Source organism: Pectinophora gossypiella, chromosome 5 (assembly GCF_024362695.1).
Source record: "Pectinophora gossypiella chromosome 5, ilPecGoss1.1, whole genome shotgun sequence".
Classification (NCBI taxonomy): domain Eukaryota; kingdom Metazoa; phylum Arthropoda; class Insecta; order Lepidoptera; family Gelechiidae; genus Pectinophora; species Pectinophora gossypiella.
The window spans coordinates 2,666,486-2,681,576 of NC_065408.1; the positions used below are offsets into that span (position 1 = coordinate 2,666,486).

The window sequence follows — 15,091 nt, forward strand, 5'->3', positions numbered from 1 at the left end:
GGATGATCCCATAGCATTCGAGTTGTTTGAATTTAATATCGGTCGCGATGTGTTTATTTTCGATTCCTCGGAGCGTGTTTGTAGACGCATTAAGGACTGATATGGCAACATAAGAGTGTTTGCTTACATAAAGCCGAACAATAGAGCGCTGGCTGCGACCCACCGTAGCTCCGTGTCATTCAATATTACACCGCGTATTTGTCGCGACCACTCACCACAATGTGACGGACCAAAGGACTCGCTATTGAAAACCTAACAATGACTCTGAGGTGACCTATAAAACATTAATCTAACAATATTTGCTCTCAACCAAAGAAGAAAGACTTTACAAATGGACCAGTCGGAGAAAATAGACGCAAAGATGGCAAACGGAGAGACAACAGAAGTCTTGCCCCTGAAAAGGGAGGTCAAAATTGACGTGGAGAATATGACGTTGGTAGAGAAACTTAAATATATGCGTTCAAATATAACGGTTGAGCCGGTGCTAGCGTTATTTGTGATGCCAAGTGTTTTGGCGATGTTAGCAACCCTCAACTTGAACTTGGACAAAGCTTGTCGGGTCAACTTGCGGTTCGAGGACAGTGTGTGTACGGATCTGTTGCGCAGGAAGAGAGCAAACCATACGTTTGAAGAGGATGAGGTGCAGAAATTGATAGCGTCCGTGCAGGCGTGGAAAAGTGTGATACAGACGGCGGTACCGACGATACTGATGCTGTTTATGGGTGCCTGGAGTGATAAGACGGGTCGCCGCAAGATTTGCATGCTAATGCCCATCCTCGGGGAAGTCTCAACGTGCATTTTAAACATGATAAACACGTACTTTTTCTACGAAGTCTCGGTGGAGTGGACAGTGTTTATGGAGGTGGTATCGCCAGCGCTGACAGGGGGCTGGTACACCATGTTTCTGGGAACATTTAGTTATTTGGGAGATATAACATCTAGGGAAACAAGGACGTTCCGTTTAGGTATTTTGAGTTTGTGCATGACAGTCGGGTTTCCAATCGGGATGGGGTTAAGTGGCGTCCTGTTGAAATATTTGGGTTATTATGGTGTGTTTTCTATCGCGGGATCTCTTCAGGTTGTTAATCTGTGTTATGTTTTGTTCACTATTGATGATCACACGTGGCTTGAGAATAAAGACAAGGTTTGTATGTAACTAAGTATTATTTAATTTGGATTATTTTATTATTTAGACAGAAAACTATAGATTTTGGTAAGGTTTCAACATAAGGCACTGGCTTGTTTATTGATCTCTGGATACTAAACCATACAACCGAGGCCCGGTTTCAATTCCCGGTAAAGTCTACTTACGAATTGAATAACGTATTTCGTCATGCCTCGCACTGAAGCAGCTTGATAGTATGCTTCGTACCCTTTCCGACCCATGAGCGGAGGTCTGTGCCTAAGGCCTAAAAGGCCACATTATAGCAATTCATCTAACACTTCTTTTTCAGTAGGGTTTTCTCCGATGTTTTCCTTCATTCTAAGTAAGCATAATGAAGTAGTACGTAATTTTCAAAGTAATTTTCCTTGTTTTCAATTTAACATTTACTCGTAAGTATTCTATACTTTTTAATTGTCAATTTGTTTAAGTTTGAGTCCGATGTTTTTTTTATTGTGTTTGTATGGTCTTGGAATAATGAAACATAAACAGCCTATGTCCGTCCCACTGGGTACAGACCTTCTCTCAATCACCAGGAGGGGGTATGGAGTATACTCCACCACGCTGCTCCACTGCGGGTTGGTGGAGGTGTTTTTACGGATAAGAGCCGGTGCCCTTCGAAACATGGAATCATCCTACTTTTTCGGACAATCAGGTGATTCAAGCCTGCAAGTCCTTACCAAACAAAGGACAGTCTCACAAAGTGATTTCGACAAAGTCCCCATCGGGAATCGAATCCGGACCTCCAGATCGTGAGCCTAACGCTCTAGCAACTTGACCACGGAGCCTGTGGCCTTTTATAAATAATAAGCCATTTATCGCTTTTCTTTCTTATACTTAATTGTTTAACAGGTAAAAAGAACGGGTTGTGCAGGATTCTTCATAGAATTTTTCGATTTCAAAAGTCTTAAACAGACGATGGAAATTGCCTTTAAGAAGGGACCCAAGAACAGAAGATTACGGATATGCCTCATACTATCAGTTGTGTGTCTGACCTTCGGACCTATGTGGGGTAAGTGCTGTCTACTTGTATCGCATTTTATTTGTTTCTGAACGAATCCTATTATTATTATGGCAACACTGTCTTGCCGCGACTCAGATTGTCATTCGATTCTGTACTTTTCTACTTCTTCTATCGTGTGGGTTGTGAGGTGGATTACCATATTGGTCTATACGGGGGTGTTAGTGACATCGTACCGAAAACTTTAAGGGATGATTCAAACCATGATTCTGAGTTGATATCAAGTGGAATTTTCCGAGACAAAAGTATGGAATGGAAAATAATTTAAAAAAAATCCACTTGATATCAACTCAGAATCATGGTCTGAATCATCCCTCAAAGTTTTCGTTACGATGTCACTAACACCCTGTATACCGCACATATCCAGTCATCAACATCTATGGCCGCGATACATGGAAATGCCACTTAGCCTTCCCCGTCTGCAGATTCTGTCAGTTTTCATTCATCAAAATTCACCAGCGATGAGGATCAATTACTTAATGCTGACTGACGTTAGTGGACGGTGTCTGCGCCGGTGTTCTACGGAATGGTTCGCCCGTACTGGCATGTAACTCGCACTGGATTTGGTACTTTATATTCATGTAAATTCACACTCCACGTGACGAGTTCCATTCTACATAACATAAGCTGACGAATATATTCAGACTGACATCCATCACAAGATGAACGAAATACCCCGCACCTCACCGATCATTCTGCTGATATTGGGTGAGCCATATCGCCGTCTATAATCAAACGAGGCTTATCATAAAGACTTGTAAGTATGTGTACACAATCACAACTGCGTTAATGGTATATAAGTGCTACGTGTCAAGTAGTTATTCGATAAAATACATCCATCATCATTAATTTAAGAGCCACGCTCTTGTCACTGTAGCATTCTCCATTCTTGTCTATCAAGGGCCGATTAATTTGAAAAGCAATAGCAATATTGCTATTCGATTAATATTGATTTTAAAATTATTCTTATACTTAGTGTTTTTCTAATTACTTTTAGTGCCAGACTTTTGAGAATTATGGTCTGAATTATCCCTCAAAATTATCGTTACGATGTCATAGGTTTTTCTAAAATGATACATAAACCGTTTGAATACTAGGTCAGTGACTTTATCTCTTTCGTTTCATTGATATAAACTGCACATTCTGAATATACGTGAATGATTGTCATTGTAAAATCGAGTTGAGGTCATTACTAGAGATCAAATGAAGATAATATGGCTAATAGAGATACGGCTATTTATCGCTTCGAGGTCGATAAGGCTCCAAGCTTACAGAAGACAACAAAGCCACTTTTTCAGACATAGTCCATCCATATAAGCAGTTAGATGTAGCTGGGCAAAACGGGGACTAGCTGCGGTTGTTTTTTAGACTTTCTAAAATAATTTAAGCACCAATTAGCTTAAATCGCGTTTTATTTTAAAGCGATTTTTAAAACCAATATTTGATGTTGAGAGGCCGTGGCGTAATTACGGCGACTTTGCAGAAATAAATTGAATAAAAAAAATGATAACTAATAAGATCGGTCGGCGATCGAGTAGCTATTAAACTCTAAACCAGGGCTTTTATTATGTACCTAATCAGACTAAAGTCAGTGAGACTTTATCTCGTGCGCCACACTAATATAACACCCGTCAATTAAAAAGGAAGAATAAATCTCATTGGGACTGGAGGTCGAGTTTATTTTTTTATTATTTTTTAAAGGGAATTATTGTAGATTTAACTACGCCGGACAAATGGGGAGCGGTGAGGGCTCTCACCCGGTGGATCGTTATATCAGTTTATGTGAAATCTTTATACAGTACTGCCTATATCTTATAAGCAATAGCATACGTAGTACTATCCTTCCATGGCAATAGTAACATATGCAACTGTAGTAACAAAAAATAGGCGAGTGGATAATAGACCACCATGTTACAAAGTCGTCGGTTGTTACTGCGTACCCAGTACGCCTACTATATTTTTTATTCGCTTAGGTTTAGGTGCCCAGTTGGGCGCAAACTAAGGGCCAAGGCGTCTTCTGAGAGGGTTATATTTAAAAGAATCAATCCATAGTGTGATAAGACGGAGATGTGGTGTAAAAGACGATATAGTGACTAAGATTGAGAAGGGAATGTTAGGTTGGTTTGGACACGTAGAGCGAATGAAGGATAATAGAATTGCAAAAGCGGTATGTAAAGCGAAAGTTGATGGTAGGGCTGGCAGAGGAAGACCGAGATGGACTTACATTGACCAAATTGGAGATGTCCTTAGAAAAGGTTTAATACGATCTACTCTGATCCGGCGTGCGTGTATGAAGCGATTGATGAATGTGGAGGAAGCAAGAGAAGTGTGTCAGGATCGAAGCAAATGGAATTCTATAGTCTCTGCTTACCCCGGTGGGAAATTGGCATGAGTTTATGTATGTATGTGTACTTATGTATCAATCCATATTAACAATTACCAGGTCAAAAAAACCACCCTGCTTGTGCGGTGTTGTGATGTACTCATGATATCAAGGCGATCATTCAGTAAACATTGGTTAAATGATCTGTCACTACAATAAAGTTCAATTAATCGTCCCTAGCTCGGAGGAGCTCGGTGGCGCAGCGATAAACGCGCTCGGTCTGCGATTGTTGAAGTTAAGCAACTTTCGCAAAGGCCGGTCATAGGATGGGTGACCACAAAAAAAAGTTTTAATCTCGAGGTCCTCCGTGCTTCGGAAGGCACGTTAAGCCGTTGGTCCCGGCTGCATTAGCAGTCGTTAATAATCATTAATCCGCACTGGGCCCGCGTGATGGTTTAAGGCCCGATCTTCCTATCTATCCAGAGGGAAGGCCCGTGCCCCAGCAGTGGGGACGTTAATGGGGTGATGATGATGAATCGTCCCTAGTGCGCTGATAGCGATAAGAATTATTGGCCTTGATAATAATGTATAATTTCAGGTGAGCTGAGCATAATGTACATATTCACCCGTTATCGTTTCAACTGGGATGAAGTGAAGTACAGTATATATTCGACGTATGCGCTCGTTACGCATTCTCTCGGTAAGTAACTAATGTTAAATAGAAAAAATATAAGTTTAAAAAGTAAAACCCGACTACCGAAAAATCACTCGTTAAAAAGTATGAAACAAGAAAAAAGAATTATCAAAATCGGTCCAATTGAGAACCTCTTCCTTTTTTGAAGTCGGTTAAAAATATGTATACCTATTTTTAAGTAGTTTTAGGCGGATGAGACGTTCGTTATGTAAAAATGACAATTCATTTTTTTTGACGAGACTTATTGTAGATTTGCCGCAGATGGCATTAACTACTTGGCCGGACAAATGGGGAGTGCTGAGGGCTCTCACCCGGTACAAAATTTAAGACAACAGGCCTGAGGGTGCCCAGTTGGTCGCGATCCTCGGCTCAGGGCGTCGTCTGACAGGAAGAATATTTGATTCAATTCTTGATGAATGGCTTATGTGTGGTCACAATTCTGCCAGTATCACGTTTGAAGAAAATACAGAAGAATATTTGAAAGAATGAATCGACCCCAATGGGTCCTAATGGGTCGACAGTGATAAGCGCGGGAAAGGCAATTCAAAGTGTAACTATGTTACCTACTGAATAAATTTATATTTTTGAATTTGAATTAATAAATTTGAAATTCGAATTTGGTCGGTCATTGATCTCGTAACCTACACGAGAGAAGAATACTGTTTTTGTACTTTTTTGTGCTAGCAACACTAAGATAATATTATTATATTTCTTTATATTTTGGTGCAATAAAGTATATTTGTTTTGTCTCGTATGATAATATAAGTAACAGTTCAAAGTTTCAGGAAAACATTACAAAGACGTAGCCCGTCTTCTGACTGCTTTGTACGCTTTTCGTAGAAGTTCGTAAGAACCTAGAATTACTGATGTTTGTAACATAAACGAAATAAAGTTCCTTGCAGTACAGGGTCTTATTCGATGCATTTTATATTTTAAAAAAAAACAAAATTATTTATACAATTAGACGGAATCGTCTTAATTTTTCAAGCCTGCAAAGTGCTTGCCAAACAAACAGTCTTAGAAAGTGATTTCGACAATGTCCCCATCGGGAATCGTACTCGGACCTCCTCGGTCGTGAGCCTTACACTCTAACCACTAGACCACGGAGGCCACGGAGGACTTACACCTCCCTAATGGTGCCAATGAGTGATGTGCCATTCCTGGGAACCTTACCGGGAACAGTATTTTTATACTTAGGGTTTCATGCTTCACCTTACACAAGCCGAACGGCTGTAACCTAAATAAGTGTTTACTTACCCCCCGGGGGTAAACGCTTCTATTATACATATCCCAATGTATGTTTTTATATTATTGGCTATCGCTTCTAAATCGAAATAAATATTTTTTATTCTCGTGTTACTTTTGTTCAGCAAAGAAAGTTTCCGAACGGAAAACCACCAGACAAAGACAAAAGAACTGTGCTAAATTTCTATTGGTTAAATTTGAAATATCATAGACAAAAGAGAAACGTAAACTGCAACAGACAGGCAACAGCTGAAAATGCTCTAAAATGTTGTCCGTTGATGCTGGTTAGAATTTATTGGAGGTGAATTCGAAATAATACTGTCAATATTTTGATAAATTGTAGTTAAATTCCGATCTTCTTCTGTCGTGTGGGTTGTGAGGTGGAATACCTACCAACCCCATCAACCCTGGTGCAAGGGTTACTATTCCGGTGACTCAATCTCGTTCATTTATAAAATTGTAACATTCTAGAATGTTCATTATTTACTAAGTAATAGGAAAAAAAAACGTTTGAATGACTTTGTTTGTTATCCTGGTAATTTTCCTTTAGGATAAAAAGGTCTGAGGGTTATTCTTTGTTGCTTAATTATTTTAAATTTAATTTATAATGATGAAATTTCATTCATTTTCCTCATCTGTTATAGGTTATTTGTTTGTGAATAAAGGTTACTTTTCCTGACTAAAGTTATTTGAACATTTTGTTCTATGAAGAATATCTCACCTCGTTGCGTATCTAATTTGTTACTAGCAACCGAATCCGACTAAGATTACTGGCGCAAATATCTATATTATGCACAAGTGCTCAACCTTCAAGTCTTTTATGATATTTAGAAAAAATAATTTAATTTAAGTAATGAAATGATTAATTGTATTTAATAAAAATATGTGTTGTTGGATTGAATAAAAATATGTGTTGTTGAGAAGTTTTTTGTGCCATGTACCACGCTGCCGCATATAAATAGATCGTTATATGAGATACGATTTTCTACATTAAAACAAAAGATTTATGATTTTGACTGTTTCCAGGGACATTATTTTCGATAAGCGTGTTCAGTAAGAGGATGAAGGTTGACGACTCAGTTCTGGGCATGGTGTCTACGAGCAGCAAGATCTGTGGAGCGCTGGTGCTCGCTTTTGCCAGGAACAGCGTCGAGGTCTACTTCTGTTAGTATACTTCGCTTTTATAATTGTTTTTATTTTTTTATTAATTTACGCTAATACTCCGTCCAATACCTCCTCATACTCAACACTATCAGCGATCTTCTTCTATCTTGTGGGTTGTGAGGTAGATTACCTCAACACTGGTGTCAGAGTTATTATTCAGCCGCCAGAGGCTCCTGACATGGCTCATTTAACGACTTAGTACATAATTACATCAGTAAGTAGTAACCGGGACCTACGGCCTAACGTGCCGTCAATCTCGAATGGGATCTCGTCATATTATGCTTCGGGATTAATCCTGGAAAATTTGACGAGATCCCGCGATATCGGGATTGCGCAAGATCGGGATTGCGTTCCCTAGTTGAGTACGCCCTGTACGGTCACGAGCATTAATATGTATACACTTTGGTACCATGTCACATTATTATTTTTTACAAATTAAACCGTAAGTCTCATTAAATGTCAAATATGATAGTGCGACAGGGTCCTAAAGTGGGTACATGATATTGCTCATGACTGTACATGATTACGTTCGTCTGTAATCGCTGTTTGTGTAAGGTGCATATTTTATTTGTATGGTTTTTGATTTTTTTGTCCATACATCTACAGCTCCACTGGTAGAAATACTGAATGGAACAACGACTATCGCTCTCCGGTCTATCGCGTCCAAGTTAGTCTCATACCAGGAGTTGGGTATGTTAATTTTTTTATTTTTTTATTCTAATGTTTGTTAAGGACCGGAATCATCAGTTTTAGGATATATTAAGTGGAGTTTATATTAAGTGGTATTCAATGGTGCTAATTCCTGCGGACGCCATCTAATTTTATTTTCAGTTATACCTGTCATTTTCTTATCCGTCGAAATAGAAAGGGACGGGTAATCTACAGGCATAGAAATTATGGAATACACGTAAATTTTAAGCTGAAATCTAAAACAACCGTCTAAATTTTTACATCGGCCAATAACCCGACAGAATTAAGTAGACAGCACGACAAAGGTATTACATACCAGCGAGATGCCTATTTTATTCGCACGGGTTATTCATTCATTTTAAAATTAACTTGTTGACAATCATCCGTCCCTTTCCTTTTCGACAGATAAGAAAATGACAGGTATATCTTAAAATAAAATTAGGAGGTTTCTGCAGGAATCGGGGCCATTGTATAAAAGATGTGTTGCTGTTGCAGTTTCTTATCATTTCTTCTCCTCAGCCATAACACTGTGAAATGACGTAGCTTCAAAAATGTTAAATTGACCTTTAACAAGTTTTCTGTGATAATTACGTTGAATAAAGATTCTGATTTCTGGTGACATATCTGGCAGCAGTAACAATGTAATTATTGTGATATGTCCCCACCGGGAATCCTATTGGCTCCTAATGGCTATTAAGAACATAGGACACTTGTGTATGTTATAGGTAAAGTGTACTCGTTATTCGGCTTGGCTGAGACGGTGATGCCTCTGGTCTTCGCGCCGCTCTACTCCCGAGTCTACATCGCGTCGCTGCATGTGTTACCGGGAGCCGCCTTCCTGCTGAGCGTCCTCGCCACGCTACCCTGCTTGGGGATATTCGTGTAAGTAAATTTATGGTTGACGATTTCAAGAGAGGGGAGGGGGGGTGTAACATGGCCACATCGAAGCAATTCATCTATTCATCTAAAAAAGCAATATTCCAATTTGACATTTGCGCATATAAAAGTAAGTGCGCAATGCAAATAACTGTCAAATATTGCTTTATTAGATAGATGAGTTGCTTCGATGTGGCCGTTTTAACCCCCCAGATGGCGATACAGCTCATCACCTATGAGTTTTAAGTACTTAGTTCATCTTGCGATGGATGTACCTCTGACTACCCCATTAAGATATACTCGTGAGCTGTTATTTATGGTCAAAATTACCAAATGACCAAAGTGGGAATGTCTTTAAAAAGGTTTATTACGTTCTACTCTGAACTGGCGTGAAATGTGAAAGCAAGAGAAGTATGTCAGGATCGAAGCAAATAGTTATTCTTCTTCTCTTGTGTGGGTTGTGATATCAAAGACTGGCCTCATCAGCCCTGGTGTTAGAGTTTTAAAGGCCTCTGATATGGCTCATGTAACGACTACATACTTAAAGTAAGTAGTAGCCGGGACCGACTGCGAAGCATGGGTCATCTTTCTTTTGGAGAATCGGATGATCAGCTTGCAATGTCCTAGTTTGCTTAAGACGGGAATTCGAACCCGGGACCTCGGGATCGGGAGCCAATTGCTTAACCACTGGACCGCGCAGACCGTTATTGTCTTATTAAAACCTATTTAAACTTGGTTTACAGTTGGTTCTACAACCAGCACCAGAAAGACAAGAAGGAGCAGCGATTGGAGGTGCCCATCACACCCTCACTAGCAACTCCCAATCCACCTGGGGCGCAACTCAACTCTTAAGTTTGAAGCACACAGATGCGACACTCGGAGACGAACCAGGAATAATTTGTTATGTTCAAGTTTGTATGCTCGCGTTCGAGGAGATTTGAGGAGAGGCGTGCGTCGAAAAAAAAAACTGATATGAACTGATGTGTACGGTCACGAGCATTAATATGTATATGTATACACTTTGGTACCATGTCGAATTAACTTTTTTGACAAATTGAACTATAAGTGTCACTAAATGTCAAATATGTTAGTGCGACAGAGTCTTACAGTGGGTACATTATATTGCTCATGACTGTACTCTACCTACTCAAATCTGCGGCAGACGCAAACGGCGACGTGGATGTGCATCCACATTGGAGTTAGTTTTCGTTGAGCAACTTTTCGAATCTCTTCCCGGTTCTTCGACTTTCTTCCCGGTTCACCATTTTTGTAGAAGAATAAAGGCGATAGATCCCTATAACTACTACTACGTACAATGTAGTCACCCACTGCTGGGTATAGACCTTCTCCCTCTCACTGTGCAAGTCTCATCCTCTGCTTTCTGGTATACCTCCAAAAGTCCTCCGAGCATCGGGCTGGGGTTCTGCCTCGATACCGTATACACCATCCCATGGCCACCATTCCATAACCGCCTATTCCATCTGTTGTTTTCTCATCTCCACGAATCATATAACTTCTTCTTCTCTGCTGTTGTGTGGGTTGTGAGGTGGATGACTAACCTCATCAACCCTGGTGTCAGGGTTATTATTGGGCCGCCAAAGGCCCCTGACGTGATTCATGTAACGGCTACGTACTCACATCAGTAAGTAGTAACCGGGACCAACGGCTTAACGTGCATTTCGTTAAAAGTAATCATCTTACTTTTTGGAAAATCAGGGGGGTTAAAAGGGCCACAATGAAGCAATTCATGTAAAAAAGCAATATTGCTATTTGACATTTGTGTGCATTGCACACTTACTTTTATATGCGCAAATGTCAAATTGCATTATTGCTTTTTTAGATGAATTGCTTTTTAACCCCCCAGGACTATAACTACAAACGCCAAATGAGGGTTATACTTGATTTATACACTCCTACGCGTATAATAGTAAGAAAATACGCGAACAATTGGACCTAAGGAGATAAGTGGTAAAATGCATTTGAATTGCAAATCAGCTGCAAAGTTGGGGTGACAAGCAGTTCAGCACAGTTGGTGCGATTGCACCCCTATCACCACTCAAGTATAGATCAAAAACAGCAAACTTGCAAATCGCATTAATTCCATTTTCTTAGCTGGGTATTTTGAAACTTAGGACTTCAAGTAAACTACGGCCGCAAATATTATCTCTAAAATAATGGACTACATAACAAAAAAAAATACCATCACGCCATGTAGCCACGAAGACGTCTGCAGGTAGAGGTGTATTATAGAATTTAATATACATTTTACCTAAATACCGCGTTAATGGTGGTCCTAATATATTATATTTTGTTGTGGATTATTCATTTTCAAAATATTTAATATTTAACGCCGATACAACCAATGCCACCTACAGGCGAGTTGCTGAACTAAAGAGACAAGCATGATATTTCAAAAAAGTCATTAAAAGTTCTGGTATTCATCGATAGATGGCAAAACTAAAAAGTATCACCGCTGTGCCGGTCGAAGTGGGGGGTGTTAGTTTATATTCGTTACGGAAATTCTGGATTCGGTCTCCACGCTCAAGGCCCGTGATAGAAGCTATTCTTAAAAACGTTTTTGTCACTTAATTCTGTCTTTATTTGTAAATCTGTGAGTACTTGCTGCTTACAGCAATTTCTGGCAATAAAGAGAATTGTAATAAAGAGAATTGTACCTACGCATATTAATATTTGGTCCTTTGTCCCGATCTGGCAACGTTTGGAATTTTGAAAAAGAGGGGGAGGACAGAGGTGTGTTGTGTGTGTGTCACGAATTGAGTCTTCATAAAAGACTGGATATGGTGATCGTCAATTCGTCACTCATCCATAGATACGTCACGTATCAGCGTTGAATACACAAACGTGGACCCGTAGAATATTATAGCATTTTTGAACTATTTAAATAATTAAACAAGCACTAAGAAGAGGTTTTTTAGAAATTCTATCCCTACAAATTATTGTATGTATTTGACAATTACTCCCAATTAATGATCCGCTTAAAGATGTTTTTTAGGTTGAAGTGAGATTTGGAACGTTATGTTTCCTGTAAATAAATATTAAATCATAGTGGTCCCTGGGCAATAAAAGGTTGCAAACCACTGCCATGGAAGTGAAACATTTTCCACAACGACATAATCGCAGGTAAAAGCCAGCAATCTATTTTAGTATTTTAGTGATTTAGTATAGAGCGTGTAACTGTAAATACTTAGTAACTTAGTTAATATTTTGTTATTGTTCGTCACTTTACTAATGGAGTATGTTAAGAATTTGTCATATTAATAAGTTAAAATTGTAATTGTGATATTTTTAGAGGGTTAAGATAAAATTGAAGGTTCCCAAGTTTATTATTTTATTCATCCTCTCCAGTAGGCTCTGCACGGTAACAGCGCCGCGCGTGGCGCGAATTATATCGAGGCCTTCGACCGATAGCCGTTTGACGTTTATAGGTCGAAGCGCTCAATATAATTCGCGCCGCGCGCGCGTGGTTGTCATGCGGACCCGGCAGCCCATTCATTTCCGCGATAAAGGAGCGCCCTTTGTAATACAGTAAGTATAAAGAAAATAGTCTTAGGTTTTGAATATTGACTACGGAACCCCAAAACCTATTCAGCAGAACAAATATTATAAGATTGAAAAACGGTGACGTCATGAATAAACGTGATCAAACGTCGTAATCAAAAATCGTAAATAAGTGAGAATGAAATATGAGGAAAGAAGAAATAGTGATGAATGTACCTCTAACTACGAGTACCCCACTGGGACATAGTCGTACGCTTATGTTACGTCGAAAATGAGGTTAAATTTTTGATAATTACTCGACTGTGGCGAAGCAAAAGTGTTATGTGTTAGACCGCTATCTATGTTTGCATGTGTGTATGCACGTCTGTTTAAAGCTTAAAACACCTGTCAGAATATAACAAATGAGGTGTCACTAGAAGCGTCTTGATTAGCCGATGGTCCGATAAAAGGTTTCCTACCTTTTCTGTGTCTTCGTAGTCGGGTTAGAGTTTTTAAACTTAATTTTTTATTTTGGACCTGAATTTTATAATGTATCCAATGACCCAGACCACGTGGATATTGTATTTAAAATAATAATTATTTACTCAGTTATTTGAAGCAGCGATTTTTAAGTATTATTTATTCAATAATTGAAAAAGTTTTTGTGTAGGTACCATTTTATAAGTAGATATTATAAATATTTTATTTGTCAACGTCCAGCTTCGCAACATGTAAAGCTACTTTTGTTACTTTAAATTTCGTACTCAAGTTAAAAGAACCCTGATAGCCCAGTTCTGAGAACGTGGGACTTACGTCGCAGTGTTACGGGTTCGAATCCCGACTCGGGGTCTAAACCACTGAATTCGACTTTATGAGCTGGAATTCATGTTTGGAACATAGATATTTCATATCACGTGGTCTCTACAATTTATGACCGGTTAATGGCAATAGACTCGGCCCCTATTACATGGGACTTAAACACAGCTGGCGAGGAGTGGGTGTATAATATACATTATGATATACATTATTATAACCTACCTATATTACGCTATACCTCTGCCTACTCCTTCGGGGATACAGGCGTAATGCTATATATTTCAATTTCATACTAATCCATATGAGATGAGCTTTACACGGTCTTTAATTTAAATGTAACTACACTGCAGCTGTACAAATTTGCCATATCCTTTGCCGAAGGTTGTCTGGAAGAGATCGCTCTTAGCCAAAAAAGCCACCTTCGCCCACCTTAGAATAAGTTTATCCTGTAAATGTTTTGTGAATTTGTGTGCAATAAAGTGTTTTATTATTATTATTATAACTAGTTAATTTAGAGTAAGATTAGATTAATAATATAATAATTACATATTCTATGTTAGAATATGACTGAATATGCTGAACCATAATATTTACCTCCTTCACTATGTGTGACCACATTTACTACAATAAATTTCATTTCATTTCATTTCCCTAAACCACTTCCGCGCGTTAATCCCAGAATACTGAACAACAACTTCGGGAGTTGTATTAATTCCGAGTCAGCAAAACATGTAGAATGTATAATTGTACGTAATGCGCACATTATTTAGATTTAGGCAAATCAGACGTCGGAGCAGCCCTCTCAGTTCCACGCGTGCCATTTGTCTTCGCTTTTTGGCCTTTAAGCCTTTCGCAGTTGAAGGACTCTTCCAAAGTATCGCTTTAAGGAGTACTAGCTGTGGCATGGCCCCGCGTGACCGATAAATGAATGAAATTATTTATCGCGATGTCAATAGCTTAATAGTATATGTGTGGTAAATCGAAGTTCGGTTTTGCTAGCCACATTAGAGCCTATCATAACATCGACCTGGGATAGACATTTAGGAGTCGCCGTCGCCGGACACGGCTTGGATGATATGATGATGATGATGTATAATAAATAAATCTTAAGCGCGATTTTCACACAGATGACTCGACCCGCATGCAGTGGTAAACAACTATTAGAACAGGTTAGCCGCCACGGTTCTCTCCTAAACATTACTACTCGGAAGAATTTCGGAGAAACATTTTCTCGTTTCATACTTTCTTACAGCGTGACATTTCCCTAATCGGGTTTTAGTTTTTAAACTTATATTTTTATTTTCTATTAAGTTATACCTGTCATTTTATTTTATTTATAAAAAAGGTACACCAACAGCTTATATAATAAAACATTAAATAAAATAAAAGTTACATCAGGAATTAGACCGTTACATAAGCCAATTATAGGTGCACACAACATTTGCAAAGTAGGACAACGTAATCGTTTATTAGATTCTCTTATCCGTCGGAAAGGAACGGGACGGATACCTACATCAAGGCTAGGTTCTATAGGTTATCAATTTTCAAAATCAAGGTTTAGTATCTACCTACATCATTGTATTGAGGTCCCGGGTACGAATC

The 15,091-nt window shown here is 39.0% G+C and overlaps 1 protein-coding gene across 1 annotated transcript; it reads left to right on the forward strand.

Annotated features, from left to right (window-relative positions):
• The first annotated feature begins 74 nt into the window (after window positions 1-74).
• LOC126366602 (proton-coupled folate transporter-like) lies at window positions 75-12,515 on the forward strand. The gene is made up of 7 exons (XM_050009769.1): window positions 75-1,144; window positions 2,015-2,174; window positions 5,105-5,206; window positions 7,472-7,609; window positions 8,216-8,299; window positions 9,025-9,181; window positions 9,919-12,515. Exons 1-7 carry the CDS (start codon window positions 332-334, stop codon window positions 10,025-10,027), a joined length of 1,563 nt encoding a protein of 520 aa, XP_049865726.1. The 5' UTR covers window positions 75-331; the 3' UTR covers window positions 10,028-12,515.
• Window positions 12,516-15,091: the final 2,576 nt, after the last annotated feature.